Below are 27,695 nucleotides of genomic sequence, written 5' to 3' on the forward strand. Positions count from 1 at the left end.
GCATTCTTGAAACGATTAGCGGGTTCAATATTCAAATAATCAATTCATTAATGTAATCTTGAGGGGTACGCTTCACTTGGTTTGACTGTAATTTTAATTTATCCTATGATAATGCGAGAACCTCCTCTGGGAAAGACGTATGACCTGTTCCCGAGATACAGTTATGGAACGATACTTTATCCCTGGGTTCGTATTTGTTCCAAGTTACGTTTTTGGTGGGCTAATTTTGGGGTCAGGAGAGAAATGTAGGGTACGCGCCTCTGCATCAATAAGCACTTCTACCTACTTTCATTCTTTGGCCTCACCGTGCGTAAACGACATCAACAATTGCTTACCAGCCTGGTTAGATTCGTAAAAGGAGGGCTGTCTCTGTGTACAGCTTCTTGCTGTGACTTACATCTGTAAGCACTAATGCGCAAACGCACGCTTAGTACAGGTTTTCAATATCGTTCCCGTACTCAAGCGTTCTCTGGATACAGGTTCCCCTTTATCAGTTTTAATCCCGTACTCCGTCCCCCAATAAATGATATTGCTGAGCTTTTGCGTGGTTATCGATGAATTATATTGGTACCAAATTCCAACTTATCGGTTGGGTCGATTACCAGGGAGGTGTTGGCTGGTGTTGCTACATTTCACTCCAATTCTCAGCTTTCAGTAACTTTTGAAGTTCTCGCGAGTAGTGAAAAAACAAAAAACAAAAATAAAATAAAATAACCCGCGTCATTAAAGCCTTAGGTGGCATTAAAATTTCCACCAAGTTTCAATCTAACTCAGTTACACCCACACAGTTAATTTAATGTGGTAATATTGTAATAACAGCAAAAAGGGAAGCATTCTTTCCTTCCGTAACATACAATGTTCATCGAAATGACTACTTGAAATATCATGTCCGAATTTATGAAAAAAGTGTTAATGGATACTTCGATTTGCTTAACGTTTTTTTTTTTTTTTCCTGCAAAATAGGCGATGTAAAAATAAAAAGGAATGCAACGTGTTTTTTTTTTCCTCCACTCTGTTATCTGCTAAATGATGTTGTTCTCGGGAGCTCCGAGTTCAACTTCTCGGCTGTGCTTGTAAATAGCCAACTGGTCTGCCTCCCGCCAATTGGGATTCTTAACCTAGTTATGTCTATTTGAATATTTATTTATCATTGTTTGTTTACATTGGTCCTGAAAAGCCCCAATTGGGAGTGGCCAATTAGGTATATTTATTCAAATCTTTACATCTTTTTTTGATTCTTTGACGTTTGTCGGGCTTCATAACCATTCCCCTCTATTAACGATGCTTGGACTGAGTGTTCAGGTCTTTTTAGGAGTAGTAAAATCACATGTACGATGTACAGCTCATTTGGTGCAAAGGAACGTATTTTTTTTTTAACACTGTCTTTATACATCCAGTTTGGAGCTTTGAAGCGGTAACCCTAAAGGGCGAGCCAACCGGTGGGAATTGAGATTTGCCAGTTGTCATTATTAGTACCATGCAACAAGTAGCACTGAGAGAGTTTTCCGCTTGAGTTGATTTAATTAAAGTCATAGTACTTAAATAAGCTCTTCTTAATTAAGTTCGTCTCTGGCATTAGAAATGCGGGTAGTTTGTACCAGAACGTCCAAATAAATTGAAAATTAAGTAGAATATTGAGAATTATAAATCAATCTGAGTATCTGTCGTTTTAGTTGCATCAGCCGGCCTGGCTTCGAAATTCAACTATGCTGTTAATTGTTTGCTCTTTATAAGAAATACCCGGATGGGTTTTCAAAAAGCAATAGCATATACGAGAATTTTTTGATCATCGATCGGAGAACGTCACTACCATTGGTAGTAAGATATGTTTTCGTTTCTTCCGGGTCGTTTTGAGGATTCTTTTTGGGAAATCATTTCTGCTGTAGTAGGAGATGATTCAATCCAGGTCTTCGGCGATCGTATTGATAGAGCGTTTCTATGGCGTGTCACCGCGAACACTGGGTGGGCTGAGTCAACTGAAATTAACGGCTTGTGTTTGTTCGAGGGACATCTTGGATATCGCTCCACTGACAAAAATTGAAAGCCTCGGGTCAAGTATCTACCTCACAAGAACGCGAGGGGCGGTAAATCTAACCATGTAGACTCCACTGGAATTCGAACTCGTTTTAGGTGGTTATTGAAGCATAAGTCCATTGTAGCCTGTTAAATACAAACCACTGTAATAACTTTGCCCATAAATTAATGTAGGAATTTCCTCGACACGTTTTGAAGAGCAAAAACGCTTGAGAGAAACATTCGTAAATAAAAGTTGAGAACCGATATATTTAATGACAGCCGGGCAATACTTTCGACCGAGAACGACACAGATCTGTCGATCTTACCATTACGTCATCCAGCATAAAAAAAGAAACTAGATCAATCAGGAACCAATTTTGAAGTCGAGTTAATCGTAGAAATGGCGAGGACGAGCTGAAGGCTCGATTTCCGCCGCGCTCCCGCGTCCGGTTATGAAGCTGTGAAAAGCGGTGACATCACCATGGAGTACAGCCGAACTTTGAATGTTTCCTACAGTCAATAGGGAGGACAACCCACATACACATAAAACAAATGTAGGCACTTGCCGCAATTATCAAGGATCCCAATTGCACTAATTCCACTACAAAATGCTTGATTCTTTCCTCTTAGTGAATGATGGATCGTTTTTGGCGTAATTGCCGCAGGTTTGAAAAGTTAACCACCCGTGCAATGTCAACACGCTTCGACACCAATAAAAGACCACCTTGCCAATACAAGATTGAGTTACATTCACCTACCTGCAAGACCACTCAGTCGCTGAGTCTTTAACTAAACCAATACACTTGTTCTCAGCGAGGCGCCAGTGTCGCCTTCTGAAACAACACCGCGATCAAATATGCATTGTTGTTCAAAGCTTTGTTATAATTTAAACTTCTGAAGACAAAGCACCGAGCAAAACAAAACTCCATCATGTTGTAAATGAACCCCGATTAGAGTTTAGAAACGAACGAAGGAGGAGCCTTGTCGACGTGAACTTACCTTGAGTTCAAGTAAGTGGTACCGGTCAAATAAGTGTCATTTAATGATATTCGTTCATGGAGAAATCTCAGCGATATTAACAGTTACGAATGCTCTAGTTGTATTCACTGCACGATTTGTTTTGACGTAGCAGGTATTAATTATTATTCTTTCCTCTACAGGAATGAATGTTAACTTTTTTATTTTCATGTGGAATATTCTCACCGGCGTTGAGCTTTCAACAACTTCTCGTGGTTTAAAAGGAGGTAAGGTCAAGATGGTAAGGATAAGTTTGCTCTTAGAGATGCGATGTGATTATTTTTTAATGACTATGGGTTTAGCTAGGACTGTAAATCGTTAACTCATCCAGGCTGCTAGGATCAAGTTACAGCTTATTATCATGTATCGTATTTCATATAAGGTTACGTAATTTCCCCTATAAAATACATGATATTTATGTCTAGTATAATATACGTAGTAACAGCTTTAGGGTTTTTCAACGAGGTCACTAAGTATAGCACATTTTCTATAACGACTGTATGTTAAATTTGTGTCACCGTTTACGGCCCAAGAAACATTATAGCGAAAGAGAGTTTGAACATTATAGTGAAAGAGCCCCATAAAACCACAGCTTAATATGTAATATTTCAGGAAGTAAGCGCAGTTTTATTCAAGTATATTCCTGTTATGGTGCCCTCGTGCTCGATCAAGCGTCGAGTCCGGTATAACCAGTGTCAGAATTATATTGAAGCCGCTTTTGATGGTCGTTATTTACAATGTATGTATAGCTGTTTGCTATTTTAATTTGGAATTTGGTGGTTCTGAAGGAAATATCTTTGTTTTAATGGCTGTCGTGGTTGCCATTTTTTTAGAATTTTTCCACCCTAGGGAGTATTGCATACACTGCAGAAGTACTAAAAAAAATTTAGTTGTTGCAGTCATATTTAGTTCTTAAGACCTAAAGCAAACCGTACATAATCCCACTGAGAAAGAAAAAAAAAGAAAAAAGAATAACAACCAATCGCAATTTGACAGTGATGCGACAGCTTTACAACAGCTCGCTTCCCATTACAAGCAAATAATGATTTACGTTTTATACCCTTTGTCCTATTGTGTAACAAAGGTTTCAAAACCTGGCAGATCTGCTCTGGTTTTATTATTCGTCAATCATTACTGTGTACTCCAGTTTCATTCACTGGAACTAACTTGTCAGGTTAACTGAAGCTGTACTATAACGTAAAGCTTTATTTGTTAAATGAGCCTAAACGTAAGATCATTTGGTTTAAATAATTTTGTAGCAGCTTCAATATGGAAGCTGCTTGGAAATATATAGCTATGGTGCGGACCACCTGTTGAAAGAAATGAGTCAGTACAAAATTACTGTTCATAGATAGACATGTATTTCTTTATTTTCAGCACGGAAAAGTCAAAACGCTGCAAGCAGGTTTTTCATCGAGAGAATTGGACTGAAAGAAAATTATTCTACGAAACTCCCAAACCAAATGGGTTATAAGCGACGTCCTGTGGTAAAAAGACACAAACTTCATAGGAAAGGAAAATCTCACTTACAAACTTCATCTAGTCACCTAGGAGTGAAAAGACATTTCGCTGCACAAAATTTCGTTCCAAGACCGTTTGATGGCTCCTCAGTAAAAGGTAAAATTTTATAATACTATCGAAGAATGCATGGTGGCAGCTCAAACATTATTCATGTCGATAATTGCTGCTGTCAAGAAGTGTAACCTTACATTTGGAAACCAATCAAACAAGCTTCAAACCAAGAGCGTTACAGAGACAAGTGAAACTACATACATATTAGGGACCTTTAGATCCACGTTTAGGGCAAACGTCTGACTGCATGCAGTTTGAAGTTAGACGTTTTCCTTCCCCCCGTTCCGCTGTCAGTCGATTTAAATTGCAGTAAATTGGAGCGAATATAAATCATCCTGTCAATACATTAGAAATTGTCAAAATTACGCCAATTTTGAAAAAAATGTTCGTTTTCTAGCATGTGTAGCTCTCTAAAGAAATAAAACTTCATGAATTTCCAATGACTATCGCGGTGCATTTCCACATACAACATCAAAAGGCTAGGAAATTGCTTATTTGCGTAAAAATTATAACCAATTTGTAGAAAAGGGTCCGGTTACTTTATTCAATTTCATCATTTGTACCTGGCAAAAAACAAAATATCAAGGCAATAAAGCCTGACGTAAATGACTTTCGTGAGAACCTTCTTCTTGTTGCAAGTCGAGCTCAAACGTGGCGTTCAGTACTGGTCACTTGTCGTCACAGACCCCTAGCGGTTCGCCTATCGAGGGAAACTTGGATCTAAAAGTCACCATTGTTAAGTTTAAGATATTGATAAGCAAACACAAACTGACAGGACAAACAAACATGACAAACACAGTAGTATACTGCCTCGTAGACTGACCTGAATTCGTAGCTGCGATATGGAATTCATCCAATCATTTGCTCAAGAACCGTTTGGTGACTGTAGTCGTTTGTTACGAAGCAAATCACTCTAACTAAAAAGTGTATCTATCATCCATTTACAATGTTGTCTGTTCATTAAATACGTTTTATTTGTCTTAGCTTGCAAAACCCAAGTAGACCTTGGATTTCTGATAGATGGTTCCGGAAGCGTAGAGATGTACGGAAAAGGAAATTTTCAAAAGTGCAAGGAATTTGTAACATCTCTGACAAAAGCTTTTGTTATTTCTCCAACGGATACAAGAGTAGGAGTGATTCTGTTTTCGTCTCAAAGTGAATTGCAATTTGACTTTACTCGGTATAAAACGGAGCAAGAAATTGAGAAAGCAATTGATAACATTAAATATCCTGGCTACACGACGAAAACTGGCGCAGGACTGACAATGGCGGCAGACAAACTGTTTAACAACGTTAGACCTGATGTTCCTCGCGTGCTTATCGTTTTGACTGACGGTGCTTCCAACGACGACGTAGTAACACCTTCTGACGCACTGAAAAGCACTGGGGTAATTATATTCACGGTGGGACTGGGGAAAAACTTTAAAATAGACCAGCTAGAAGTTATGGCAAGTGATCCAAAAGAAGAGCACGTATTTACTGTTGATTTTCCACAAATGGAAACTATAGTAAAGGCAATGCAAGAAAGGTTGTGCAAAGGTAAGAGCCTGTATCTAATTAGTGGGTATAGAAAATTAATAATAATCTCAACCCCCTTCAACTGAAAGTAAGGTTACAGTAGGTATCGCGGCTGACAAGCAATGATGGAGGTTTAACAAAGCAAATGACTTTTGTCATCTGGAATGCCCAGGGATTGTTGATCGATTCATCCAGCAGTACAAAACGACATTTGAATTTCCTCGTAATTAGTGGTATTACGAGTGATTTGTACATTGAACTACTATCCGATGCATCGAAAGCAGTGCAAATGCAATGTAATGCAATGTAATAAATTACAGTTCAGTACAGTGCAGCGCAGTGAAAAAAAAAATTATTTTCAATATTTTTACAGCTGCTGTTAAGGCTGTCGCTGAAGGAACCAGTAAGTACATATTATTATTCTTATTTTCTAATTTGTAAAACTATGAAAAGAGAGGACTGTTGAAATTTTTTTACATCTTAAGTAAAAGTTGGGATGCAGCAATGTAAAGTTCATTCATGTAATAAATGACTTTCATCTCCAAATATGAGCTCATTGTTTACGTGAGAAAATCCCCGTTTTCTTTTGCGCACACCTTACCTGTCTGTAAGAAATGGAAGTCTCCGGTTGTTGAGATCCATCCTTTAAAGTAGCCCAAAGCTTTTGAAGTGGTCACAATTTGTTGAAGCCAATTCCCTAACTTACAGTAAGAGACATGCAAAGGGACTTCATGAACAGTCTTGCAAACCGACGAAGCGGCAGCATGCAAGTGACTCAGACCACCACCACCTCCGGCGGAAGCAGCTCGTCAGGAGGAATGTCCGCTGGCGGTAGTTCTGTTTCTGGTTCGATTAATGGAGGTTCTACAAGTTCATCAGGTTCCACCGTAGCTGGCGGTGAGTGATTTACGCGTGAGACAGAACAAGACGGTTGCGTGACAATGACCCGCCTACACGACGCATGTGCGACTGGCATATATCACGTTGGCCTGGCCATCACGACAGGCTCAGAGAAGACCTTAAAAATCTACACGAATTGACAATACCTCTACGAAATACAACTCGATGATGAATTCCCGAACCATCCGCATACAACGTTACACTTACTTCTATCACTTACTCAGTATCACTTACTTCTCGAACGCCTGTTACTGTTCCGAAAAGTTTATTGCCTTGTTGTTTAAAATATAGCTGAGCACTATTCACTAACGGCTGTTTTTTCAATGACTCATTTATTTAGCCGGTGGAGCAGTGGGTGCCTCAGGAGGAGGTAAGTATGTCCCTTTAGTTTTCTAGACAAATAAACGAGGCCTATATAAATTCTATATGATGAAGATCTCTTGACAAAAAACCCGTAAAATGGAAACTTTATAATGCAGTAGTAAAATAGAAACTGCTTTGTGAAGTTATACCTGTTTAGTCCAAATGACATCTTTCAATTGTCTTTGAAACCACTGATATTTATTTCTAGCTGGATGCGACCTGGCGTTCATGGTGGATGCGTCATCTAGTATAGGTGGAGACGCAAACTTCCAACTTGTAATTAAGTTTGTCATCAGTATTTTCCACTCCTTTACCATCGGCGGCGGAGTACGATACGGATTAGTGGCGTTCGGCAGCAGTGTCAAGGTATGTGGCTATAACAAATGATCACTATATTAGGAAACTTCTTGAGATTGTGACTCTCCTGAGACATGTTTCATGTCCAAATGAATAGTTCATCTACAGTGAAATTCCGATTTTTCGAACCTGCATGTGATATGAAAATCGGTTTGGAAAATCGGGCAGTTCCAGCCTAGAAATCTGGAAGTAAAATGGTAGCGAAGGGAAACCACTATTAGTTTGAGAGGTTCGTATATATCTTTAGTCCTTACTCGACATGCGTCGATTTCTGCGATCTATCACACTTTATATAATAACCCAAGTTATTCTCGCATTTTGATTGGTTCTCGCCTATGATCTATTAGAGGACAGATGCACGATTGGCGTCATCATTTCAAAGTTTTTCCCTCTGTGTTTCAAAATGGCTGAAAGTCTTGAGAATTTAGATAATATTTTACATGACTGGGAAAAAGATAAGGTACAAGAAAGTCTTGTCCAGGCATTGAACAGGTACCAGAAGCATAGTCTAGCAGGAAGAAGCAAGATAAAGCCGTTTCTGTTTTAGAAAATGACTCAGAAAAAATACTCAAGCAGTCTCAGTCGGCAGTCGAGCGAGACTAAACCAAACACAAAATTAGTCTTGGTAAGCCCAGAACCATTGCTTTATCTCAAATTTAACAAACCCAATAAACAAAATGTTTATGAGATTAATTTATTTAAAACATTGAACTTTTCTCAGTCTCAAAATAATTGTTGACACAGTGGTTGTCTGGAATGAAACATCAAAAACACTTCTTAAAATCAGTTAAAATAAACGCATAACCTTGCTTTCCGATGCGAATGTTCCAGTCCGTTTCAGGGCACAGCAGCGAGCAAAGTATAGCTCAGTACAGCTCACGGCCAATTGTATCGTAGCTAAAAGGTGTCTCCGACACTATTTCAAACTGATTTGAGAATCACCAACCACAGAGGACACAAATTTCCACCATCACTGATGCTCCTTTCATTCAAAACTTGAATCAAATGGCCTCCAGGTTGACTGCAGCCGCAAGTTTTCCGAGCGTAGTTTTTCAACTCCTGCAATATTGGAGGCAACATTCAAGCTTTTCGGCTCACAGGGCTGCTCTGATGATAAAAACTGACTTGACTTATCCAGCATTTTCTTTAAGATTTGTAGATTTCGCAGTTCAATTCTGCTTTTGCTGTAAGTTTTCATTCCACGAGAAGCGACGCTCGAGTCAAGTTTGACAGTGGCGTGATTTTCCTGGACCAATCACAATTCTTTGTTACGCATAGCAACCAATGAGATTGCTTCAATTTGTATAGACAATAGATTACGTCAAATGGCTATATTCGTGTTCGCCAAAGTGGGCAAAGGCCGGCTTTCGAGTTATATTGAAAGATTTTGAAATAAAAAAAGCTTTTTGTGTAGTAGTTTGTTTCGTTATATAAAGCAAATAGATTCCATGTTGCTGTGCGTCTGTTCAGTAATAGATCACAGAAGACGTCAAAAATGTGGTAAGAACATCAGTGACACACTCGGCTATCGCCTCGTGTGTCACTTTTTTGTTCTTACCACATTTTGACGTCATCTGGGATCTATTAATGAACAGACACACGGCAACATGGAATCTGTTTGTTAAATATTAATGGAATGTGTTGCGTGGCTCATTGAAACAATACTGTAAACGAGATAGACCTCATTTACACAAGGAACACAACACGATGTCCCTTTCAGGTCGTCTTTGGATTTAGCCAGTATACTTCGATCTCGGAAGTTGACTCAGCCTGCTCCAGTGTCACGCTCATTGGTGGTAGCTGTACTGCAGGCGCTGCTCTTTCTCAATGTAAATCGGCACTATTTGAGGGCGACGCAGGAGGGAAAGCACGTGTCTTGATTGTTCTAATGGCTGGAAGTTCATCTGACGACGTTGCAGGTGCTGCTGAGTCCTTGAAATCAGCTGGAGTCAAAATAATTGCTGTTGGAATGGGAAGCTCATTCGTTCAGTCACAGCTTACCGCTATGGCATTTTCTTCTTCTTATGTTCAAACGACTACCTCGTACAGCGGTTTAGCTGGTATAAGTGGGAGCATCACCGGCCTTATATCAAAAGGTACGATACGATGTCAAGGCAATTTTGCGACAATTTTAATTCTTTGTTATTAAACTAAGATTTCTTTGCTTAGTATTTAGGAAGTTGGTAGATATTTGTTTCTTTATACACTGATGAACTGTGAAATGACGTAGGTACATGTAGGTGGCTTCTTGTATAGCAGCCCTGCCTCCTCTCGCAAACACCTGATCCGGCCAGACAGTGTTTGCAAAGCGATGCAGAAATTGCATTTTTGGAGTTTCCTTGGAATGAGTCGATTTTAAGAGTAAATCAGTTGTTTCACTCAACATTTTCAGTAACCATATTCGTGTGACGACACAGCGGATCAAAACGTAAAGTATAAATAGACAAGATTTTATATATCGTTTTCATGTGGCCTGTGTGATGCCAGTCATGTGAGCTATCGATTTCTGCAGAGTGCGGCAACACAAAAATCAACTTATCACCCCCAAACTATAACTATCATGAAAACCCTGGAAGTTCCCTAAAGAACTACTGAGACAATTCTGTGTTTTAAAGGAATGCATGCACGCTTAAGTTCAATTCATGGCACACAAGATGCTGTTTTCAAGTTTACTGAAAGCTATAAATCTACTCTTAACTGTAGTCATAATCAATTCATTCAATATAGCACCCTTATAATTAATAAACTTTGCTAACGCACTCTACGAAATCACATTTTAGCAGATATTGCTTCTTAGACTCACAGAATACTTCCATGTTATAGTTCAAATCAATTGCTCTGTTTGTAATCTCTAATTTTGATAAGGATAGTTCTTTCATTCATACTATGAATAACACTATCCTTCCATCATACTTAATTAAGGTCTCACATTGAGAAGTACGAAATTAAAGTGATTTTTTTCCTACTTGCTTATTTGTTTATGCTTATTTCGTTTGTTTATCTTTTTCGTTTTTTTAGCCGGTGGCATCAGCGTCAGTGGAGGTGGAGGTGGAGGTATAAAGTCTCTTTTTCCGTCTAAAATAACTTTGTAAAATTCATTAGTGCTTTAAAAGGAACGAATCGGATGAAAAAGTACTGCTCAGGTTACATAAATGTGCTCTTATACCCAATTTATATAATGAGTCAAATCATTCTCGCATTTTGATCAGTTCTTACTTATGATCAATAGTAGGTCAGAAGCATAGATGACGTCATTAACATTTTTGGTTTTGTTTCTCTGTAAAATTAAAAAGTAGATTCCATGATGCCGTGCGTCTGTTCAATAATTGATCACACAAGTGTCAGAATTTGGCGCCTCCTGTGCGACTTGTTTTTTCTTACCGCATTTTCATGTCATCCGTAATCAGTTACTCAATAGACGCACCGAAACATAAAATCTATTTGTTAAAGAGAACAAGCATTCTTAAATTTATATTTATAACAGAATAAGCATTCTATAATTTTGATCCAGGATCTTAGTGACATCATTTAATTAAGTGATCCGTAATCCGCGCTTTTAATCGTTTGAAAACAATAAACGTTATTTAGTCATTTCAAATAACTGATACAATATTCGAGTCCGAATTGCAATGGTAAGGAACTGTTCCCAGGGCACTTTCATTGCTAATCGTTTCAAAAAGCTATGTAATCGACTACTTTCCTGGTGAATCCTTTAAGAAACTCTTAAGAAAGCAAATCGCACCTTAGTTATTTCAGTAAAAAAAGAAATGTTAAACTATTTTGTAGGTTCGTGTGATTTGGCCTTCATGCTGGACGCTTCCGACAGTCTAGAAGGAGAAGCAAACTTCAAGTTGTGTATCGAATTTATCAAGACTGTATTTCATGTCTTTGGTATGGGAGGTGGAATACGATTCGCTTTGGTTCTCTTTGGAAGTTCCTCCCAAGTTGTATTCCATTTCAACAAATATTCATCAATCTCAGACCTTGATGGTGCTTTGGGTCAGGTGCGTAAGATATAAATCTAAAAGTTTATGTCTAAAAATAGGTTAAATTAACGAAGCCTGTACTCGGTAACATTTGGCAGTTCTGTCTACTCCCTAACAAAAAACTCACGTGGTCTGTGCTGCATCTCTGCCGTACAGTGGGAATTACAGAGAACCTAACGCCAGCGTCCAATAAATTAAATTGAAATTACTAAAATTGTGCTTTTCTTACGCAGGTAAAACTAGTTGGAGGATCATGTGCCGCAGGAGCAGGACTTTCCAAATGTCAATCATCTCTGTTTGCAAGCGCTGGCGGAGGCGGTGCAGCTGCAGGCGGCGGGGTCGCCGGTGGCGCCGCCGCTGGAGGAGCAGCAGCTGGGGTGAGCGTTACTGCGCGTCTGCTGGTAGTAATGATGGCAGGAAAATCTACAGACTCTGTAACAAGCTCGGCTAGCGCACTGAAACAGACTGGTGTCAAAATTCTCTGTCTTGGTATGGGAGATAGCTTTGAAAAAGAGCAAATGACAGCTATGGCCTCGTCACCCGATTATTTTCTTTCAGTGTCCTCTTTTGCAGAATTGTCTGGATTTTCGCAGCAGTTCATCAGCCTAATTAGAACAGGTAAGAATCGAAATTAAGGAATACACTAATGTTTCGTAACGGAAGAATGAGTGAGAAAAAAAGCCCCTTTTATTTAGAAGCGAACCTAACATCTAACTTCCTCTGGCGTCAGGTTTAAAAATATGGTAAAACGTTTGATTTGCAATTATTAGCATAACTTTCCGTTAGAGACTAACCACGAGTGGACCTTCCTATTAATGTTGTACACTAAAGCCGGGACTTTGATTTTAATTTCTGCTAATAGATATTTTAATTTGATTCTAACTTTATTTAAATGTAATCTAATTAGCTCTAATTAAGGCCATTAGAGTGGTTTTCAAACGGATGTCGTAAAACCAAAACCAAACCAATTACTTACCAATTAGACCACTCGGCCAGAATCAAACCGCCTGATTACTTTCCAGACAATTGAAAACTGCTCTAACCATATGATTTGCATATTATTATACCTTTACATATAGATTTTTATAATGGTTAGGTATAGCTCCGTCAAGTCAAGGTTGTGCATTTTTCATACCATAATAATAGTTTGTTTTTCACTGATTTGCAACAATGTAAAAAAGCCGGAGGGATTTCAGCTGGTGGAGCTGCTGGTGGGGCTGCTGGTGGGGCTGCTGGTGGGGCTGCTGGTGGAGCAGGAGGATCCGCAGGATCTGTGGGAGGTGCCACTGGAGGAGTGGGTGGTAGGTCCATCTTGTCATTTGATACCCGTCATTTGTTAGAATAACATTAATTATCTACCAGAGGAATGTCTTTCGTTGTATTTCACTGAGCAACACAAACTACTATTACCTACAGGATAGTAAATCTAAATATTTTGGACTGGATGACAAATAGTTAAACAGTGACTCCAGCATACAAGACATTTTCTGACCCCACAGCTTGCAAGAGTTTTACCGACTTTGCATAGTTCTGACGATGCTTGGCTGACCATTGAATTAAGTGAGGAATAATTTCTTTAAACTGCCAAACATTCCTTGACAGTATAATATAACAGAATAGCTGTCTTTTATGCAACTTTCGTAACGTTTCTGTATTCCAAGAGAAATTTTGCGCTGATCGTGATAAATTTACTAGTCTACTATTTTCAGTTCAATTCTGACACCCATTATACAATTAGTTAGGTTTTTCAATCGTTGCTCTATCATAATGTTCTGTGCCAAGCAAGACTGTGATTTGGTCAGTTGATGGTTGTATTTGGAGTTCATTTGGTAGCTAGACTTTGAATGCTTGCCATTACTACGGTATAGATGCATGGATTTTTTTGCAAGCTACACGAAACAATGACACCTTGGTGGTACATGTAACGCGCGGGAACTTCAGAGCATTTTAGAAATCAACAATGGGATGTTCGGTGCATAGCAAGAGCATTAGATCAATCGCACGACTAGAAATTGAACGCTTAAGTTAGTTTGGCAAGAATAAATTTGCTGTTGGTCTAAAGATAGGAAAGACATTACCTTCAGAGTTATATTTAAATATCAGATGATTAAAGGAAGGATCAGAAGAACGGTTTCGTGATTCTATGCCTAGCGGGTCTGCTCTGTCAACTTTTAATCTTGATTAGATTTTGGCAGCTATACGAGCGAAGGATTCGATTGAACACGAAACTCCAAATTTTACAAGTTAACATCTGCAATCCTCATGACAAAACAGTCTAAGATATTACATGCTTTCTTAAAAGGGGCCGTTGATCTGGCTTTTATGCTCGACGCCTCCAGCAGTCTAGGTGGCGATGCAAATTTCCAGCTGTGCCTTATGTTTATAAAGGCAGTCTATGGCAGATTCACCATTTCGGCGTCGGGATATCGCATTGGACTAGTATTATTCGGCGCATCAGCTTCCGTTTCCTTTGACTTCAGCAAATACAGTTCGGCATCGGAAGTTGACGCTGCTATCGGAAATATGAAATTGGTTGGAGGAGCGTGCGCTGCGGGACAAGGTCTGAGTACATGTCAAACACAATTATTTGCCCAGTCGCGTCAAAATGCCGCTAAAATCCTAGTAGTAATGATGGCAGGGAAATCAACAGACGAAGTCTCGGGTGTAGCTGAATCTTTAAGGAGTGCCGGAGTTAAAATATTTTGTCTCGGCATGGGAAGATTCTTTGACAAAACCCAGTTGACAGCAATGGCTACAGAAGAATCCTATATTCAGATAGCAGCCGATTACAGCCAGCTTGCAATACTCTCCACTCTGTTTGCATCGCTTGTTGGTCAAGTCGCCACTGGTAAGTAATATATCTTTTTAAGAGTATCTACACTTTAGGAATGACTGAAGGTTTTCTACAATAGAGCGCGGCAAATAAGGGAACATAAATGTTATCTCGACTAACAAATGGATGAGATTAACTTCAGTTCTTTATACTAGTCAACCTCGATCTGACTCCTCCGATCCTCAGTACCTGAAAAGATATGTTGGAAAATATTATCGTTAAATAGCTTGGCGCACACTGCTTAATTGTCTTGTAAAAGAAGTGTAATTTGAAATAGATTAGTCATAAAATCACTAGACTAGATCGGGCGCAAAATATATGTCGCCCACATATAGCTGAGGAGTTGCACTTAGTAATGCTGTGTTCTAAGTTTATTTAAAAGTCTATTTCAAACAAATTAAATGCCTTGAACAACCACTGACAGTTATTGGCCAGGGATAAGCAAATAATTGATTTCGATACTACCTGGCTGAAAGGAAGTTATCAAAAAACCATCTATTCACAAATCAGGTTTCAGTTACTTTGTTCTCTTTCCCAATATATTTTGATATTTTATAAAGATGGAGATAGGGATACAGATGGGCCCTGAACGATTGGCGCGGGAGGATCTACGGGAACCGCCAGAGGATACCTTGACTTGTTTTGATGGAAATTAGAGTGCATCACTCCCATACGAGACACAATGTTTTCACTGATAATTATCTACCTATGAAACGTATCAAACAATTAAGTTTCTATTTCTTCAGAAAATGGCGGGAAATTAATTTTTTATCTGAGAGAATAAAGTCAGCTTAATTTCATCTATATGGAATAGGATAATAGGATAACATTGACGGCATGTGTTCCCGGTTTATCCAAGGAAAAAATATATTTTATTGGGCTTTTGTCGCTTGTGGATCACGTTGATTATTCCTAACACCACTGACAGTTGTTATACAGATCAGAGAACTACAAGAGTGAAATTTGAAACCAGTATCCTGCAAATAAGGAACCTGTGGGAACATATAGTCGTGAAAACAAGAGGGGAATAAATCCTTCAAAAGCAAAAGGATATACGAAGCTCATTAAGTAACACTATTAAACAGGAAGTGCTTCTGGAAGCAAAATCTGAAGCAATGGCTGAAGGTTCGCCAGGATCCTTAACTGGTGGAAGTGTAGGTGGCTCTACTGTAGTAGGCATTCCCGGATCATCTGAGGGAGCAACGGCTGCAACAGGTGGTTTTGCTGGAGGCTGCTCAGGTACTACAGCTGGTGAAAGTACAGGTAGCTCTTCAACGGCAAGCATTCCTGGATCATCTGGTTTACCAAATGGTGCAACGGGCAGAATGGCTGGAGGCTCTTCTTCCCTGCCTGGTGGAGGTAGAGGCGGCTCTACAGTAGAAGGTATTCCTAGATCAACAGCGAGCACGACTGGTGCATCTGGTGGCGTAACTGGAGGCTACTCAGGAACTATGACAGGTGGAGGTGCAGGTGGCTCTACAGGTGGGATTGCCGTCAGTTCTACAGGGTCTTCCGCTGCTGAAGGTATGGGGGGCTCTACGGGGGGCATGATGGAGGGCTCTTCAGGATCTATTACAGGAGTTGGGAGCACAACTGGTACAACTGGTGGCGTGACAGGAGGCTCTTCTGGATCTATGACGATTGCGGGTGCAAGTGGCTCTACCTGGGTGAGCATGTCTGGATCATCTGGGGGTGCACCTAGTGCATCAAATAGCATGGCTGGAGGCTCCCCAGGATCTATAACGGGTGGAGGTACAGGTGGATTGCCAGAAGTAGGCATGTCAAGACCATCTGCTGGAACAATGGGCGCACCAAATGGCATGACAGGAGGTTCCTTAGGATCCATGTCTTGGTGGAGGAGCGGGCAGCTCTACAGGAGTAGGCATTTCCGGGTTATCCGGTGGAATAATTGGTGCATCTGGTGACCAAGGTCCCTCAGGAGCTATGATTGCTGGAGGTACTGGTGGCTCTACAGGGGTAGGCATGTCCGGACCACCTGGGGGAGCAATGGGTGCAACAGGTGGCTTGTCTGTAGGCTCCTCAGAATCTATGACTGGTGGAGGTGCAGATGCCTCTACAGGAGTAGGCGTTCCTGGATCATCTGTGGGAGTAGTTGGTGCAACAGGCGGCACTAATGGAGGCTCCTCCGGAACTTTAATTAGTGGTGGTGTAGGTGGCTCTGTAGGAGTAGGCGTTCCTGGATCATCTGGGGGATCAAACGTTGCGAGTGGAATGCCAGGGAGATTTTCAGAATCTATTACTGCTACTTTTCGGCTGTGATGAAGATATTGTAAAAGGTGTTACCTAGAGTAAGCGTTAGCAGGAGGAAAGGATGCAATAATCTTGACTATCGTTTGGAGAAAATGTTTGAGCTTCATAGATTATATATTCGGCCTTTCATACATTTAAGAATATCACAATCACTGATGGTTTGAGATGGTGACAATTTGAGATAAGTTAAAGTTATGAATTTTTGGACATGTTGAATTGTGTTGCTGGAGGTTTCAGTTGGATACTGACCGTGGACTGCGGGCTACGAAGGGGAACAGGTGCATGTCTTGGAAGTTATCTTCTGGGAAGCACCAAGTGCTGAACTGGGAAATAGCAAGAAGGATGGTAGACTTAAGTTGAAAGAAAAGAGAGGAAGGGTGAACGACCATTGTAAGGAATAATTCGAAAACTATATCAGAGAATGAGGCAGTCTATTCCTGTAATTATAATTGCACAAAAAAGGACAGAATCTTATATTATTCTATCAACTGATTGAACTGAGATATCATAAAAAGATAACGAGATGTGCAGTACGCAGAGCTGATGGAGAAAACTTAAGCGCATTTTCTTCGAGGAAACGATCGGTTTTTGTAACATAACAGCAAACGGACCGCTTGACATTAACATTTACAACATTATCTATACTAACAACACATTCACTGACACTCTTTTGTTGTGTTTGCTTTCTTTTCTATTCTTCATTTTTTTTTATCTTTCCCAATATTGTACTCTTCTTTCTTTATGATTTAATAAGAATTATCTCTCCCAAAGTTCATTTACTCTGTCCCCCAACGTTTGGCAGTGGTTACAAGAGCATGAACACAGATCCGTCTAAATACTGTAAACAAGGTTATCTTACGAGATGATTTGTAATAAAGACTGAAAGATGAACTTATGACAATCCAAATGTGGCAGTATCAACAAGACATATTCTATTTACAACATAAACAGCCCGTGGTATTCTCAGTTAGGTTATATCCCAAACTAACGATCACAATTCAATGAATAATGGCTTGTTTAAAACAATCACCTCTCTTGAATTTTACAAACGCCGGTGGTGGAGTTGCAGGAGGTGCAGGAGGATCAATGGGAGCGTCAGGGAGCGTATCGGGAGGTGTAGGAGGTACGTTAGTTGAATAGGTCTTTCCTCTTATTTCCCTCTATGAGCTGTACATTTTATTTCATTTTTTTTTTTTTTTTTTTTTTTGCACGACCTCAATTCATATACTTTTTGATACGGACAGCATCTCCCATTCGATAACAATTAAGGCCATGTTCGCAGTTATCGCCCTATTAGCCCAAATCACAGTACGGTACTAGGCTACCACCGCAATGGGATTTGTAAACACTGACAATTACCAATGTACCGCGTCAACTTCCTCCTTCGTCCATTATTCCAAATGATCCTAAATCAGAGTTTTTTTTTGCCCTTTTCTCACTTTTATCAAAAGCTGGAGGAATTTCCACTGGTGGAGCTGCAGGCGGTGCTGGAGGAATGGGCATGGGAGGAGCAGCAGGAGGAGCAGGAGGTAATTTAATTAGCTAGGCTACCACCGCAATGGGTTTTGTAAACACTGACAATTACCAATGTACCGCGTCAACCTCCTCCTCCGTCCATTATTCCAAATGATCGTAAATCAGAGTTGTTTTTTTTTGTTTTTTTGTTTTTGCCCTTTTCTGACTTTTATCAAAAGCTGGAGGAATTTCCACTGGTGGAGCCGCAGGCGGTGCTGGAGGAATGGGCATGGGAGGAGCAGCAGGAGGAGCAGCAGGTAATTTAATTAGCTATTACATTATTGTTCTAAATTTCTCTCCCTGGATTGCTTAAGAAATCATTTTCTCTGATAATAAAAAATTAACAACGGCTTCATTTGTCTGGCACCGTAAGTACGTCGAAATAGGTCGAATGCCGCTTAAGATTTTCTTGAGTTATCAGTAAAACGCTGTACGTAATTAAGATATTGTAATTTCCATCTCTATAAAATATTAACTGCACAAGGTTGTGGTGGCGCCTAACAGACACCTATTGCCTACAAGGCTCTGATTGGGTTTCAATGTTAACAGGAAAACGCCAAACTTACATTACATTACGGTCACAGACACATTTCTTTTTAACGTTCATTATGTATTCTCACTTAAGGTGGCTGAACACAGTTTTTGATACCTGTGTTTCATTCACCTTTTTCTCTAAAACCCTTGATCCTTTGGTCGCCAAAAGTGGCAGCAAGCAAGTTAACAACACAAACTTCGGGGTTTCTTATAGTTAAGCTGACGTATGTGCCGTTACCATGGCAACATGAATAAACAGAAAAAGGCTTTTAAAATCGGTTTTGTTTATTTGCAGAAAATCTCGTCATCAGATTTTCTTTATAATTTGCGTGGAACAAGCTCGTAACAATGCTCACAAGTTAACACTATTTTGATAATAATTTAACAGCTGAGATCTTTAATTATCCCTTCTTGAAGTTGCGCTGGAATATCTAGAGTTTCCTTTGTTAAAGTTCAATTTTTTTTTCAATACTCCAGTTACTTATTTCCTAAAGCATTTTCGTGCCAAATTTCGGGAAATTCTAATGAGTGGTTCTTGAGAAATAGGCGTATTTCCGAGAGTGCAATTTTTCATTCAAACGCAATTTTTTGACTTACTACGCATGCGCTGCATTTAACTGGTTTCTTTCGGTGACAAAGAAAAAGCTTAGAATTGCTGGGTTCTTTGCATCGTTACGTTTTCTAACATATCTTTGTAAGAAAAGACTAAAGCCATCAATACACTTCCTTCCATTATTGAGAAAAATAGCACAGATAGTCCGAGCATTGAGTAAATAAAATGATCGCTCTATTGACGGCATGTTTGTTTTTTGCAATCCTTGTGCGCGCGCTGAATTGCATCAGCAAAAGCGCGCGCGAAAACTGTGTTCGGCCACCTTAACTTCATTTGCCAAAACATTGCGCACGTTGTGGAATTTGACTTTGAACTTTGACCCTAACAAAGACTACTGACTGAGCCCAACACAATACAATACCCCAGAATCTAAGGCCTTAAAGTGGAAAAAGCACCCTTAGTCCTTGATTTTCATTAAGAATCAAGTCAAATTCCAACTGACAGTAAATCGTATCAAACAACCTTTTGTTTTTGTTTTGTTTTGTTTTGTTTTGTTTTTCTATTTTGCATGTTACAAAAGCTGGAGGAATTTCCGCTGGTGGAGCTGGAGGAATAGGCGTAGGAGGAATGGGTGGAGGAGGAATGGTTGGTGGGGGTATGGGTGGAGGAGGAATGGGCGGAGGAGCAACAGGTGGAGCCGTCGGAGGAGTTGGAGGTAATTTGAGTAGCTTTTAGACTACTGTTTTACATTTTTGTACAAGGATTGCTCATGAAATATCTTGTTTTCTCTGTGTAGATGAGGCCTAAAATCATGCGAACCACAAATTGGCAATGATGGCCGTAAGAGTAAAACTTGTGCCTTTCGGCATCATTGCAATCAAAAAATAAACAGCTTATTTGTCGAGTTCTGAATAGAAACAATAATTAAATCAACCCAATAAAAATGTTGGCCCTTATTGAAGATTAACAAAAGTCAGCAGGTATCACTTCATTAACTTTTTTAGCTGCTCGTAAATACCCACATACTTTAACGGGAGACTTAACTTATTTCTTCGTTAACACCTTTTCTACGGCTAAATCAAAATGCTTGTTTTATAAGAAATTGCCCAGTATACTTAAAATGTGGACCAAAGCTTCAGTGAATCAGACGCAAAATACTTCACCGTTATTGCTAAAGTGTGCTGTCGCGATGATCTCACAACTCTTTCTGAGAGACATTTAAAGGTTTTTTATAGTGTATGGACCTCCTAGAATTTTTTTTAATAGCAACAAAGTTTTTTTAGCTTATGTGTTAACAAATCTCTTTATTTTGTTCTGGGAAGCGTTTTGAAACGCGCGAGATACTATCATTCTAAAATTCTAATTTCGTCATGCAGGAGTAGCCGGATTAGGTCCTGATTGTTCAGTTAGACCACTTCATTTACCTCATCTTTGTGGATGTCAGCCGTCAGCTCCTAGTTGCGGAAACGTTCAAAATGTTGGTCAAGGTAATTTGTGTTTGCTTGGTATACGAAAATACATAAATTTCAGACTGGAACGAGTGATCAATAACAATAATACTTTTAGAAGAACAATTGCAAGAGACGGCTGACATTCACGCTTAAAACATCCTCGCCTACTGTTACTTGCACGTAACGTGAACTAAACAAAGTGCTGAAGCTAAAAGGACGTACATTGAAACGTACAGGTGTGACATCCATCGAAGGCAAGAAGGACAAACAACGAAGATCAGCAAATCAGTTTTCCAAAAACAACAGTTCGAGCTTTGATGTAAAAGGAAGACAGATATTTGATAGGGGAAAGACCAACGAAACCAATGGAAATGGCTCATTGGTACCTTCGGAGAGAAGGAAATACACGGTCCTAAGAATAACTGTTGTAAACCATGGCCGAAATCAAAGTTCTGGAGAACCAAAAATGCTTTCTGCAGTTCATGGTGTGAAAGACGAAAACGCAGAATTGTTCAGAGCTACCTCACAAAATAATTCACAAGATATAATGACTGAAACTTCACTCAACGACCTATATAGCGACAAAGCACTTTCAGATGGTAGACAACCTTTGAGTGCAGGCGATACACACGGGCTCCCGCTGAGCAAAGAAGTTACTGAATCCTCCTCAGAAAAACCCGGGAAGTTTCAAGATCAATCGGATTCTAATGTATTACTGGAAGCCAAGCTAAATCCACTTAGAATAGGTATTCGTCTAGATGATGATGCGAAGAAAGAGTCAGAAACAAGCTCTAAAGACGTCGACAACGTTTCTCTTCAAGAAGTATTAAACGATATTGACTATACAACGAAAGCTGCTAATGTTACACCTGAAGAAACCGGCAGTGAGAAAGAAGACACGGTTGTCGTAGGTTTGAATAATAGCGGCAAAAACGCAAGTCATTCGAATATGGAGCAACCACATGTCGACCAGAATGAGCAGAATGAGGGAAACCTTGACAAACTGCACATAAAGGCAAGTAGTGAGAAGCAAAACAAGAATGGCACGGAAGTAAATACTGCGGGCGTTTCAATAACAACGGAGAGCAGAGGACTTCAAACAGATGGTCTCATGAAAGTTCTGCTTTCCAAATTACTGGGAAGTGACGTAACGGAGGCATTGAAAGACAAAAGTGTCCAGAAGTTTAAGCCCGCTAGCAAACCAAAATCACCTAATGGGTCACAACCTTCCATTTCTTTAGACATGGCATCGACAACTCCAACCGGTACTGCTGTGGAATCTCCTCCGGGGACAGTCCAAGGAGTAGACGCAGCAGAAATGAACAATAAAGGAGGTGATACTATGGATATTGAACCGCCTCAGACGGTTGCTACAAGTCCGCAATGCTTTGGAGAAAATTCCCAACCGTTATTATTAAATAGTGAAGGACCCAAAGCTCCTGGTAACATTCGTTTACCAGGTGGGAGAGATTGTCACTATGGAATGGAAAAGCTTCCCACTACAAACGAAGCCTCAAGTTCCCCCACAGGTATAGTGGTTGAGTCCACCCCAGGAGCACATCAAGCAGTTGGTACTGGAATCCCTCCTCCTGTCGAAACGCCAAATCCACCTCCCAGAGTGCCCTCTACTGAAGAGTTTGCTTCTACGACGCCTACAGGGATTTCTGTTGAATCACCTCCGGGAACTATTCAGGCGGTCGGTACCAGTATTCCCGAAGAGGGCGTCAGTGAAATGGCAGGAGATAAGGGTAAGATAAAGTGGTGAGTGGTGCATGCGCATGGATTGGTCCCGTGAAACCTGCATGGTGGCCGAGAGACGAACGTGTACCAGATCAGGCTAACACAGAATTAACGCGGCTTGCTTCACCATCACTATACGATCTCTCTTTAAACAGGGAATAACATATTTTCAGCAATTAAACGAAGAAAAATCGTGAAAATATTAACGAGTACATAACAATAAAACGGCGCAGTTAAATATAACAAGCTTTCAGCTACAGCGACGTTGTAGTTTTATATTTAGAAATTACTAACCTCCCCAGGCTATTTTACAAAACTGGTGTCTGTAATCTGGAATGAACCTATTTCCTAATGATATTGTAAGGAGCTAAATAATGCATATATCAAAATTATGTATAAAAGCACAAAAGACTGGGGAAAACTAAACATTACATAAACGATTAGATTAAATAAAAGAGCTTTTGCTTCTTTTCCTATCAATAAATTGTTTATGCCTTTAATATTCTGTTATTGTCAGTTAAATCTGTTTTATTTTATCATCGAAAGTAAATTAATAAATTGAGTACAATATTTTGTTTTCTATATTCAATGCGACCAATACTAACAAGTATTTCACCCTAAGACAGTGAAATAAATATGGTTGGTAATATCGCGATCGGTTTGATATTAAAAACTATCTTGAATTAAAAATCTCTTTTGCTGTTTACGGCCTGAACGTTAATAAAACAGTTATAAAGCATTATGTAAAATCATTTTTTTCTCTTTAGGAGTATCAGGTGGAATGACTGGTGGTGTAGCAGGAAGCATGGGAGGAGGTTCTGTTGGTGGTGCTGGAGTTAACACAGGCGTTGGGGGAAGTATGGGAGTAGGCGCCGGTGGTAATATGGGAGGAGGACTTGGTGTTGGTGGCGGCGGCGGTGGTGGTGGTATGGCTGGAGGTGGTGGTATGGCTGGAGGTGGTGGTATGGTTGGAGGTGGCGGCATGACGGGTGGTGGTGGTAGCATGGGAGGAATCGGCGAGAATATGGGAGGAGGCACTGGAGGGAACATAGGAGGTGTAGGAGGTACGGTTGGTGGTGCTGGAAACGTGGGAGGGGGAGGTGGTATGATTGGTGGTGGGGGAAACATTGCAGGTGGCGGCGGTGGTATGATGGGTGGTGGTGGGATGATGGGTGTCGGTGTAAATACGGCAGGTGTTGGTGGCAACATGATTGGTGGAGGTGGTGGGAACATGATGGGAGGCGGTGGAGGTAACATGGGTGCTGGTGTGGGTGGAGGGTCTATGGGTGGTAATATGGGCAACATTGGTGGAAATGGAAATTTTGGTGGAGGCGGAATGGGTGGAGGTATGGGAGGTGTCGGTATAGGAGGTGGCATGGGTGGCGGTATTGGAGGAGGCTTTGGTGGAGCCAATATGGGGGGCGCTGGAGGAGGAAGTATGGGAGGAGCCAGAGGAATGGAAGGTAAATGTTGTCGTTGTTATCTTTCACAAATGTGCCAAAGTTAAATAATACTAATGCGCTGCATGACCTCGCCCTGACAGAGAGCCTCTTCATTAAAAGAACAGGAATGAAGTGTTTGGTGATCTGATCTATTTTATTGTTCATTTTGCCTTCATAGTCATTCTGGACCTCGCTTTCTTAATCGATGGATCTTCTTCCGTGGGGAACGAACAAAACTTCCAGCAAATTCTCACGTTTGTAAGTGCTGTAGCCCATTCATTCTCGATAGGCCACGACATGACCCGTGTGGGTGTCGTCGTGTTTTCTCTCGAGGCCTTCGTTATCTTCAACTTCCACACGTACTTTGACATACAGAACATAGATCAGGCGTTGTCGACAGTCCAATTTCCAGGAACAGATGGACCAGGAACTTACATAGGCCGTGGTTTGCACGTAACAAAGCATTACCTCTTTAGCAGCTCTGGTAGAGCGCATGTACCAAGAGCGATCGTTCTTCTAGTGGCAGGAAGATCAATTGATGACGTTATCACGCCGTCCATGGACATCAGGTCGTATGGAGTGGAAATGTACTGTGTTGGTGTTGGTAATCTTTACAGTAAATTGCAACTTCATGCAATGGCAAGCTTTCCACATAGCGAGCATATTTTTAGGGCCGAGTACACACAAATGGGACGAACCGCACAACAAGTTGTCACTAAGATATTGAAAGGTAACATTGCGTATTTTTTGAATAATAGAAGAATTCGAATTCAAAACTCCCTTTAACAAGGGTATCAAACTGCAGTGATTCAGTTTAGTGCTCTCCTTCAAAAACGAGCCCTCCTTCTAATTAACGATTCCCCCCCCCCCCCCCGCAGTGCCGTTTTCAGTGCCGTTTTCTTTAATTAGCACCCCTATTCCAATAAGCGCCCCTTCCAATAAAAAGAGAAAGAAAGAAGAGACGGTGGTATAGAAAAGACTGATTACACGAGAGAATTAAGAAGTCTTGCTTTCTCATCTGAGCGTGACATATATATTTTTTTTTAATTGAGGTATTATATCTGTATCGTTGTTCAGAAATAAATAAGCACCCCTAACCTAATAAGTGCTTTCTCTTCTATAAGAGACCTCTCTCCAATAAACTCTCTCCTTTGAACTACCAAAAGTAATTTATTGGACAAATAACTCCATTGATCCTTAATAAAAAGAAAATTTCTCGCCAAATGTGGTCATATATTATCTTCACAGGTATTTCTGTTCACTTCTGTCGTCCCTGCTACGATGGTAAGCAAGCTCTTAACTGTTGTCTGAAGTTCCACGCTCAGAGCATGATATCAAGAGCACTTATTATGCAATCTGTGTAGGCTACAAATATTTTATTGCCGCTTTGCATGGGCAATTTGCGTTAACTCTGTCATACATATCTTCTGTTAATGACATTCCTAAGATGTTTCGTCATCACAGTCGTGCAAATATCAAGTTAGCCATATATGTCTTGTAAGCATAGCTGTAAAAGCATTATTGTTGACGCATACTGCGAAATTATATTATTACTATGATTATTATTATTATTATTGTTATTATTATTCTGTATTAAGCTTCGCGATCGGGACTTAAATTCTGTAATTTGTAATTTGATTGTAAATTAGCTGCATTTTTGCAAAAAGAAACAGAACAGAATAATGTATATGTTTTTTTTGTTTGTTTGTTTCTGCTAACATGCGAATATGTACACTTTACAATTTTCCGCATGAAATTAATAGGCAAGACGCATTTCTTTCTATTATAGGTCATCAAGAACTGTGTGATTATTGTCCAAGCGAGTTCCAAGATGAAGTTGATGAAGAAGACGAGGGCTTTAAACGCCACCATCGTCATCGTCATCATTTAAATGATAGAGAGCGCGTTCGGCCTGTTGGTGGTGAGCGTAGACATCCAAAAGACAAAAGGCCTACTGAAAAGCCAAATGGAGACTACGAAATCGAACAATCAGAACACCTTAATCCCACAAAAAGCCGTCATAGACAACATCGCCAACGATACAACGATGATAAACTGAGTTTCAGCAGCGATGAAATGCAGTCTACACCAAATCCTGAATCAGCAAATTATGCTGAATATAACTTTGACGACAGCAAGATGACTGTCGAAGACAATGGTAAGACTAAAGAGTACTATTTTTCTTTCTTTCTTATCTCATCCTATGTTTGTTTGTTCGTTTGTTTGTTTTTTTCGGTTGCCTTGCAAATGTTCCCTAAAGAATAAATCTCATTGTTTCATTACTGGTTTGAGTAAAGTGCTGGTATATCATCAAACCCCCGAAGTAGAGGGAGTGCATGCATGAGATATCCCCGGTATATAATGAGGTTAATTAACGTCGGTAGGAGAGTATTAGTGTGCATATTAATTCAGTTGCTTTATTTTTCTAACAATGAATTACGAAACTTCTATGGTCTATAATCTTATCGACTTTGTCGTCCGACCATTGACCATAAGCGCGTGAGAGTCCAATCAGTATTGTAAATAAAATGCGAATGAACCATATTGCTTACCTTTCGATATTGAGGGTAAGATATGGCTGGGATATTGCTTATTAATTTGATTCTCGTTTTCTTGTAGATTGCAAAGATTATTCAGACGACTGCAATGAGTACGCATCTCGTGGGTATTGCAGTGAGTACGCTCCGACAGCTAGCATAGGAACCATTAACATGATGTGCAAGCGTGCTTGTGGGACCTGCTCTACCAACACAACGTGAGCTGAGCAAATTATGATCCTTGACTAGTTTCTCTTATATATATAGCAAATCACTTGTAAATGATTTTAGACTAAGAACGTCATAACAGCTGAAAAATCAGTGCTGACATTTTTGTCGCTATAGATAGAATATATCAAAATAGAAACAACTTAAGATCAAGAGTGCAAAATTATTAAAGGAATCCGATTGAAAGTTTCCCTTGCTCTCGATTAGATCAACCATTGAAAATATCACTTTATTTGACGCTATTTGTCATCTCACCTATGAAGCAAAGCTAAAAGCTCAGACACCACTATGGTCCGCTTTTTATGTTCTTCCAATTACTTATGACATGACTTTACATGAGGCCATCAAGGGACATGCCACTGCAGATAGGGTTTTTTACCACTTATTATCATGATTTATTATTTATTACCGGTGAGTTGTTTTATTTATTGCTTTTCCTCATAATTGGAAGAATGTATGTTAGTCTTATCGGTATTCCATTTATGAGACTTCATTGTCTTTGTTTTTCAGGCCGAAAGAGAAGCAGGATACGTATGAAGTAATGGATAAAGATTCCTTTTACAAGAAAGGAGAGATAGGAAAATCACACGACAAGAAACAAAAACATTTGGAGCATCGTCTAAATAAACTGTAATTGAACAATGACTGAGTCGCCAGCTGAGAATAATATAGTTCCATGAAAATGTTTAGCTAGTGGCGTGGTTATAAAATACAATCGTCTTACCGGATCGGAGATGCAAAATCACTACCAAGAAACATTTGTCCGAGATAGACTGGGCCATGCTTTTAATTCGTGACGTAATCAGGCAGTGTAACATACGCCATATACGGGCAAGCGTTTTATGTACATTGTTTTTGTTTG

General features: G+C 39.9%; 2 protein-coding genes across 2 annotated transcripts; both read left to right on the forward strand.

The window, feature by feature from the left end:
• Positions 1-3,136: 3,136 nt before the first annotated feature.
• LOC145480521 (uncharacterized) lies at positions 3,137-27,483 on the forward strand. The gene is made up of 22 exons (XM_081458762.1): positions 3,137-3,260; positions 4,411-4,650; positions 6,497-6,526; positions 7,364-7,393; positions 7,595-7,752; positions 9,464-9,884; positions 10,762-10,797; positions 11,530-11,747; positions 11,963-12,347; positions 12,911-13,027; positions 14,032-14,577; positions 15,652-16,483; positions 18,190-18,362; positions 18,528-18,605; positions 20,016-20,150; positions 21,123-22,634; positions 23,394-24,089; positions 24,247-24,798; positions 25,317-25,352; positions 25,858-26,226; positions 26,688-26,823; positions 27,344-27,483. The coding sequence occupies exons 1-22, from the start codon at positions 3,179-3,181 to the stop codon at positions 27,465-27,467; spliced, it is 6,906 nt and encodes a 2,301-aa protein (XP_081314888.1). The 5' UTR covers positions 3,137-3,178; the 3' UTR covers positions 27,468-27,483.
• Positions 4,705-6,470, forward strand: LOC145480386 (vitrin-like). The gene is made up of 2 exons (XM_081458669.1): positions 4,705-4,792; positions 5,590-6,470. Exons 1-2 carry the CDS (start codon positions 4,705-4,707, stop codon positions 6,207-6,209), a joined length of 708 nt encoding a protein of 235 aa, XP_081314795.1. The 3' UTR covers positions 6,210-6,470.
• Positions 27,484-27,695: the final 212 nt, after the last annotated feature.

The sequence above is a fragment of the Orbicella franksi genome, chromosome 3, assembly GCF_964199315.1.
Source record: "Orbicella franksi chromosome 3, jaOrbFran1.1, whole genome shotgun sequence".
Classification (NCBI taxonomy): Eukaryota; Metazoa; Cnidaria; class Anthozoa; order Scleractinia; family Merulinidae; genus Orbicella; species Orbicella franksi.

Coding starts and splice junctions, on each gene's coding strand:
- LOC145480521 (XM_081458762.1), top strand. CDS start 3,179: ATGAATGTTAACTTTTTTATTTTCATGTGGAATATTCTCACCGGCGTT. Junction 12,348..12,910: donor CATCAGCCTAATTAGAACAG/GTAAGAATCGAA, acceptor AATGTAAAAAAG/CCGGAGGGATTTCAGCTGGT. Junction 13,028..14,031: donor AGGTGCCACTGGAGGAGTGG/GTGGTAGGTCCA, acceptor CTTTCTTAAAAG/GGGCCGTTGATCTGGCTTTT.
- LOC145480386 (XM_081458669.1), top strand. CDS start 4,705: ATGTCGATAATTGCTGCTGTCAAGAAGTGTAACCTTACATTTGGAAAC. Junction 4,793..5,589: donor CAAGAGCGTTACAGAGACAA/GTGAAACTACAT, acceptor TATTTGTCTTAG/CTTGCAAAACCCAAGTAGAC.